The sequence below is a fragment of the Sylvia atricapilla genome, chromosome 19 (assembly GCF_009819655.1).
Source record: "Sylvia atricapilla isolate bSylAtr1 chromosome 19, bSylAtr1.pri, whole genome shotgun sequence".
Lineage (NCBI taxonomy): Eukaryota > Metazoa > Chordata > Aves > Passeriformes > Sylviidae > Sylvia > Sylvia atricapilla.
This window is the reverse complement of record NC_089158.1, coordinates 5,367,518-5,375,281: the sequence shown is the minus strand read 5'-3', so window position 1 is coordinate 5,375,281 and position 7,764 is coordinate 5,367,518. Positions and strand designations below refer to the sequence as shown.

The window sequence follows — 7,764 nt, the reverse complement described above, 5'->3', positions numbered from 1 at the left end:
CCAGCACGAGGCAAGCACTTGCTGGCCCCAGCCCTGGATGGCTGTCCTGGCAGTGTCCCAACCCTGGCTGGATGGCTGCATCCTTCCTACCCGCCTGCCCCCGCACACTGCCCTGGGCTCTGCCGGTGGCTCGTGGCCCCCTGAGCACGGGCCTGACGTCGGGCTGACTGATGAGTTTGGGTTTTCGTCTTGGGGAGTTTTGTTTTTTCCCCTGCTGGCTTCCTTTCTCCGCTCTGACTCCTTGGCCTCGTGGCCTTGGCTGACCCCAATGCTGCCGCCCCTCCTGCTCTATCAGTCCCCTGGCTCCTTGCCCAGCTCCCAGCAGCCCAAAAGTAAGTGGTGGGGGGCCCTGTTGGGGTTGCAGCTCGGCTACCTCCTGCCCTCACTGTGGCTGGGTAAACCCTGTCCCCAAGCTCTACTGCATCTCCTCTGCTCTGGCATCGTCCCTGCATGGTTCTGTGGGTGCTGGGGAGCCCCCACATCTCCTGTCCCCCAACATCAGCACCCTCAACTACCTATCTGTTGGGGTCCTGCGACTCACCACCATGAGGACACCCACCCAGTCCCCCAGCCTGGTGGCTGGGCTCATCAGGGTGTCCCAGCACATTCCTTATCCCCTGGGGTGAGGGTGGAGCAGTGAGTGTCCGGGCATAGCAGGACAGGGAGCACCCCACTGCAGGAAACTGTGCCACCACAAACCATCAGTGCAGCCACTGTGTACCCCAAAGAACCCTGATAGCCAACGGAAACAAGGAAATGCCAAGGCATGAAAGTGGTGGAAATCCCCATTCCAAATCTGGTCGCCTCCAGCCACTGGCAGCCAGTGGGAGAGCCGAGAGGAAGGGACGCATGTGCAGGACACGACTCAGATGCTTCCTGTGTGTCTGAACACACACCCAGAGCACGAGGGGGTTCAGCAATCGGGACAGAATGAGGGCGGCTGCGACTGGCTGGAGGATGCAGGCCCAGGTTTGCCACAGGCCATGGATTGGGAAGCCTGGGCGACCGGGGGATGCTCCCTCCCTTCCTGTGAGTGCAGCATCCCGCTGCTCCGGTGGGATAAACACCCGCTTCCTGCCCTTAATCAGCTCCAGAGGAGCTGGGGGGGCGTGGGGGTTGGACAGAGGGGGAGAAGAAAAAAAAAAAAAAAAAAAACCTCTGGAAAGAAAAACTCATTTCCTGCGACAGAAGAAAAAGATAAAGTCTGGATTCATTAAAGTGAACTTTACTGGGGAGAGACGGGAAAGAGCCAAACACAATGTCCTTGAAATTTCCTCCGCACGGCTCCGTCCACAAAAACAGGATAAAGCCGCTTCCGCTGTCTCTGCTGGAGTGCACTGGGGGGAACTAGGGCCGGGGGTTTGGTTACAGGCAGTCGAGGTGGGTGCAGACCTGCTGGAAAACCTCCTCCACGGAGCCCTCGGCGTTGAGCTGGGTACAGAGGGGTTAGCTGGGAGACTTGCCCGAGGGCTCTCATCTGAAAGCAACTGGAACTCTTCCAAGGATGCATTTTGGCCATCCTTGGAGGGGGTCATGTTGGGAATGAGAGGGGTCAAGCCCACCCCAAACTAGGCAGGGTTGAGTTTTCCTGCTTCCCTCATCATCCCCATCCATCACTTCTCCCCTGGGACACAAGCCCCAAGCTGTGGGGCTGGAGGGTACTCATATCAGCCACATTCCCGCTTACCTGGCGGACGATGCCTCTGCTCTTGTAGAAGGCAATGACAGGCTCAGTGGCCTTGTAGTAGGTCTCCAAACGCTTCTTGATGGTCTCCTCATTGTCATCCACCCTCCCGCTAGTCTCGCCTCGCTTCAGCAGGCGCTTCACCATGGTGTCCTTCCCGGCATCCACGTAGAGCAGCAGCGTGGGGGGGGCAATCTACGGACAGAGGGGACAGGGTTGTCACCACACTGAGTTGGTGTGGGTCTGGTTTGGTTTGGGGAGGTGGTGGTGGTCAGCATGAGGGTCATAGATGCCCCCACACCATCTTCTGCCTCCCTCTGCTTTGGTCTAGGAGCCACCAGGACACTGCTCCAGTGGTCTCTAGGGCCATGTAGAGGGAGGCAAAGGGACAGTCTGGCCAAGCCCTGGCTCTCTGCCATCACCATCATGTCAGCAGTGTTGTCACGCTCTGTCAGCCTGAGGACACTGTGGTCCCTCCCACTGTGCTCTGGGCACAGGCTGTCCCCGAGGCAGGGGGACCTGCTGCCCAGTTTAGACCCTTCTGGGATGTGAACTCTGCTGGGATGGAGAGGCCAGGCTGCTGCTGGATTGAGCCCCTGTGCTAAGTCGGCGTGTGGCGTGGCCCAGCACACCAGGATAGGATAGCACACCACGGCACCAATCCTCACCTTCTTTTCAAACTCCTCTCCCTGCTTCACCTCACGGGGGTATCCATCGATCAGGAAGCCCTTGGACACGTCTGCTTTGGCCACCATGGCGTCCCGCAGCATGTCCAGCACCGTGTCCTGGAGGGGGGAGGACAGAGCTGCTACAGCTGATATGGGACAACATGACTCCCACCTTGTACCCCCAATGCCTGCTGCAAACCTCACCCTAGGATGGCAGGGCCAGAGATGCCTGAGCCGTGTGCCAGCCATTACCATGGTACCTGGTGTCCCCACTGCCACCCCTGCACACCCCACCATGTGGCAGCTGGTGGCTGGTGAGGACTTACCAGGGGCACCAGCTCTCCCTTCTCCATGATGGCCTGCAGTTTCTTGCCCCGCTCCGAGCCTGAGCTGACCTCTGCCCGCAGCAGGTCCCCCGTGGACAGGTGGGTGTAGCCATACTTCTGCACAATCTTCTCACATTGTGTCCCTTTCCCTGAGCCGGGGCCACCTGCAAGGCACATGTGTGCCCCAAGCCATGGATAAGGAGAGGGAGGGGTACACAGGAGCAGCACAGACACACAGGAGTCCTCGGAGCTCAGTGACATATCAGTTGGTGTCCCCAGGCCCAGCACCAAGTGGATGGACAGAGCTCCTATTGAGGCTGCCCAAGAGCTTGGGGGTGGCATAGGCTGCTGGGAATTGGCTTATGGGCACCACACCCTGATGGCACCTAGGGCATCACCACCCACGGTTTTGTCACATTACCTCCCAGGGGTTTGTTGTCACATCAAACCACAGTAAACAGTGGTTTTACTGTCACATCACCCCAGATACTGCCACCCTATGCCTGGCCAGAGGTGCCCTCCTGGTCCCAGCATACCTCGTGTGGCCTTGAGGAGCCAAGCTGGAGCCATGGCCACCCCATAGTGCCTGGCAATAGCCCAGTCTCAGCCTCCAGCCCTGTTTCCCCAGCCTAGAGGTACAGGGAAAGGGCCTGGGCCGACACCCAGTCAGGACACCCAGTCACCAGTGACAGTACCCAGACACAGACTTACCCACCACAAAGATGATTTTGTGCTGCTTGAGCTTTTCTGGAAGAGAGAAAGGGGAAAAAAAAAATTATCAAAAGCCAAAAGGTCCATCAGGGAGTGAGGTGTCCCCAGGGGGTGCCAGATCCAGAGCAGGCGTCCCTGAGGATGGAGGGGACCGATCCAGGAGAGTCCTGGGGGAAAAGATGGAGAGGGAAGCAGACGTGTGTCCTGGTCACCTGGGCAGGTTGGGATGTCTGGCCACGTCTGAGCACAAAGACCCCACGGCACCTCAGCCATGGGGCTGCAATTCCAGTGCTACATGGTGTCCCAGAGGTGGTTGTTGTCCATGGCTCCACCGCAGGTAGGCACTGGCCTCATCCATCCCTGTGGCCGGCTTCTCACCCCGCTGGGCTAACTGGGGCTGTGGCAGGTTTGGCTTGGCACGGCCACCTCGAGCACCTGGCACAACCCCGGCAGGCCCTGGACCCCAGCATCGGTGCCTGGACTTGGTGGCTGATGTGCAAGTGACACTGACTGCCCCGTCCCCAGCACCCTGGCACAGGGTTCTCACCACCTGTGGGATCTGAGCACCAGCCGTGGTGTGGGGTGATGCCGGGGTGTGATGCCGAAGGGGGAAGCAGAGCTAAAAATAAAGTTGAGCTGCTCTGGGGCCACTTTCCCATCTCCTGATTACAGCTGGATGAAATTTCAACTCCTTGGCACCCAGCACTCCCCAGGGCTGGGGATGGAGCCAAGTGTCTGGAAGGGACCAATGGGATCTGGGGCATGTGGGGGGGCTGGAGGGACATGGGGGATGGTCAGAAGAGAGGGAGGCAAGGACACAGGGGCACGTGGAGGGGAGGAATGCAAAGAGGGGCTGCATGTAAGGGGCACAAATGCAGGGGAGACAGCGAACAGAAGCAGGGAGGGAAGGGGAATGCAGAGCGGGTGGATGCAGGGGGGACCAAAGGGGGACAGGGGAATGCAGATGGGGTGGATGCAGGGGGAAAGAAGGGGATTAATTCCAGGGAGGACTGATGTAGGGGGCAACCAAGGAAATGGATACAAGGGAGACAGGGAGATGCAGAGGGAATGGATGCAGGGGACACTGAGGGGACGGATGAAGTCGGAATGCATGCAGGGAGACAGATCACTCACCTGTCGACATGCTGCCGTGGTCCAGGCACAGAAGCACTTAAGGCTGCTAGGAAAGAGCAGGATAAACAACTCAGCACATCAGGTGACCAAGTGTCTGGGAAGAAAAAGGGTCTCCCTTTCTGGCCACGATGGTGCCCAGCTCTAAGGCCAGGGAGATGGGACGGAAAACACAACTCCTGGCTCGGCCCTGGAATAGGGAGGTGAGGCATCTCTGCTTCTGCGGCCATCACTTACCTGGCTCCCAGCAGTCACCCTCCGCATCCGGCTGCGGTAAGGGCATCCCCATGCCGAGTGACGCGTGGTGACGTCGCCGGCTTCCTCCCCTGCCCTGCCCACATCCCAATGCCTGGGGTGCTGCCGGACAGCAGGAAACCCGCTTGGGATGCCCGGTGCATCACAACACCGAGTGATGGAGGCAGCACCCCCAGCTCCCCACGGGCTGGTTTTAGGGGCCGTCCTGAGGAGGGGGTTGCAGCACCCCAGTGCACCCCCAGGAGCTCGAGGGCGTGTCTGGCCGCCCCGCCTGCACACACCCAGCCCCGCAGCAGCCGACCTGCTTGGCCACAGTGCGTCACCCCAAACCGGCTGGACAGGGTGCGAGAAGGGGGCATCCCGTGGCCAGAGGAGCCCGTAGCCGCTGACAGGTCGTGTTACATCCTCGAAAGGGCAGGGGCTAAGAATGGCCCGACTGAAACCGGCACCGGGTCACATCCCACCAGCGCTGCGGGGACAGAGTCCTAACATGGCCCCCAAGGGGTCGGGGGGGTGCAGGACCCCCAGGTCCCTAACTGTGGGCGTGCTGAGACCCAGGACAGCTGGCAGCAGCCTCGGTGTGGTGACAGGGGGCTGGGGGACCCCCGGCCCTCAGCGTGAGCTGGGTGCCCGATTCAGTGCAGCGCCGATCCCGTGGGCGCAGGGTGATGTGGAGGTGACCGCTCCAGAGGCGATGTGGGGAGCGCCTCTCCCCTCAGCCCGGGGCTGGGGAGGGGGCTGCAGGGTGGCCTTGCGAATCCCCCACCAAGGCCCTCGCGGGCTGCACCCCGGGGTGCCCTCAGCCACCTCACCCCACTGCCAGCTCCCACCCGCGGCTCCCACTCCACCGGCAGCCAGGGCCCCGCAGCCCCTCCCCGGGACCCGAGCCGCCGGACCGGGCTGCTCCGGCTCCCCTGCAGCGCCCCCGCCCCCCGTGCCAAGCGCCGAGCGAAGCCCCCCCGCGCTGCTGCGCCGCCGCCGGTGCTCGGTGCCGCCCGGGCCCCGCGGGGTCCCGCACTGACCTGGCCCCGCCGCTGCCCGCGCCGTGCCCGCCGGTACCGCTATTTATAGACCACGGCGGCGCGCGGGGCACGCCGGGAGCGCGCGGCACCGGCAGCGCGAGCGGGCGGCGCGGGGCGACAGGGAGGGACCGGCGGGGACACGGCCCGAGCCCGCCCGCGCAGACACCGGCGGGGAGCGCGCGGTGAAACCCCGCACGGCTCGGGGCTGCGGGTCCGCCTGCCTGCGGGGAGCCCCCGCGCTGCCGGCTCTGAGCGCTCCCGGGGTCGTCGCGCCTCCGCCCCCGGCTCCTCGGAGGGGGATGCTTTACTTGTCGCTGTCCACGTGTCGCCTCCCCTTTTCTGCCCCCATTCCTTTCTCTATCCCTAATTTCTGTCCCTAATGTCTCCGTTCCTGTCCCTGCTGTCACCATCGCTTATATCCTCATGGCCCCAGCCCATTCCTGTGTCCCCATCCCATGATCCCTAATGTTCCCATCCAATCCCGATGTCCCCATTCCTGTGCCATCTCATCCCTACTATCCTTGTCCTTAATGTCCTTATGTTCCCATCCCTGTGTCCCCACTCCCAGTTTACACCCCCTACCTCCAGCTCCAGGGGTCTAAAACCCCGGGGGTGCTGTGTCCTTGTTAAAATCTGATTGTTGAGAGATGCCAGATGCCAAAGCCAATACCACAGATTTTATTTAACAATAAAATGTGAGGTAGAGAAAGAAAGAAATAGAAAAGAGGGATTGTGTGGGGAGGGGGAAGTGAGAGAAAGATATCAGTCAAGTAGCAGATTGTCACCACCCGTGGATCCCTCAGCATTCTGCTGGTCCTTCTTCACCCTGGTCTTCATGGTGATGGGAGTCCCGAGGTTGTCGGAAACTTTTCACTATTTATACATTTTGCAAATGAAGGCATTAATGCTCATTGGCTACACAGTTCCTTTATTCCATTGGTTAAATGATTCCCTCTCTTCTCATGCTAATTAATCCCATGCTCAGTCTTTCTCTTCGAGGAGTGGAGTCCGTGGTTGCAATCTCCCCCTGGCAGAATTACCTTTTACCCAGCTGGAGCTTCTTCAATCCACCACAGTTACCGGCTTGGCTTTCTTTGTGGATTCTGTGTCCCATTATCAGTGACACATTCTTCTCTCCCGGTTTTGTTTACCACCCCTAATCTGAGATAATGCTCGGACAATAGTACCACGTTTATCTTACCTCAAATTCCTCTGAATTTCATGGCTTAATTTACACAGAAGTCTCAGGCATAGTCGGCAGGGAGAGGAGCTGCAGATGCTGCCTACCCCATAACTGAGGATGATCTGTTTGACCAGTGATATGTGTATGAGCTGTTGCCCCTCCACAGCTTGTCTGGATGTGACACCCAGGATGTGCCAGACCAGAGCCAGTGCCATCGTGCTGCTCCCTTCTGTGCCCATCTCATGGCAAAGTCCTTCTGTGGCACCAGACTTTGAGACAAGCAACTGTGACCTCCAAACACTTGCACTTCACTTGTGCCCTTCCTCCTCCTCTGTGGCTGCAGAGACCCTGTGACCCCAGGGCACCTGCCTGGGGGTGACACAAGCTGGGGAGGTCTCAGCTGCCACCTGCCACTGTGGATGGAGGTATTTCAGAGCTGGAGTCAGCCAGGGACTGGACATGGATCCCACCCGGACATGCTGGTCACCTTGCTGCACCCTCCTGAGTGCCCAGGGACAGCACTGCTGTGGGCTGGGGGTCACTGCCATCATCCTCAAAAACCTGTCCAGAGCCAAGGCTCAAGGCGAAAGACTGCAGCAATATTTATTCCTGTACAAACAATTACAAAACATGGGTGCCCCACTGCTTCCCCCAGCACCAAGCCCCCCAAAACCCCAGCCACAGCCAGAGGGAAATGGAGGAATGGATTCCTGCCAAGGCTCAGCACCCAAACATGCCATATTTAGGTGTTTTCCCCAGATCAACTTCTCTGCTGCTGAGAAAT

General features: G+C 59.8%; 1 protein-coding gene across 2 annotated transcripts; it reads right to left on the bottom strand.

Annotated features, from left to right (window-relative positions):
* Positions 1–1,209: 1,209 nt before the first annotated feature.
* Positions 1,210–4,632, bottom strand: AK1 (adenylate kinase 1). Of its 2 annotated transcripts, none has more exons than XM_066332637.1 (6): positions 4,524–4,632; positions 3,390–3,425; positions 2,679–2,842; positions 2,353–2,469; positions 1,688–1,879; positions 1,210–1,431 (listed from the first exon to the last, which is right to left on the bottom strand). In XM_066332637.1, the coding sequence occupies exons 1-6, from the start codon at positions 4,531–4,533 to the stop codon at positions 1,366–1,368; spliced, it is 585 nt and encodes a 194-aa protein (XP_066188734.1). In that variant the 5' UTR covers positions 4,534–4,632; the 3' UTR covers positions 1,210–1,365. The 2 variants fall into 2 exon arrangements, with proteins under 2 accessions (XP_066188734.1, XP_066188733.1); XM_066332636.1 differs by lacking the exon at positions 4,524–4,632 and adding an exon at positions 3,602–3,832.
* Positions 4,633–7,764: the final 3,132 nt, after the last annotated feature.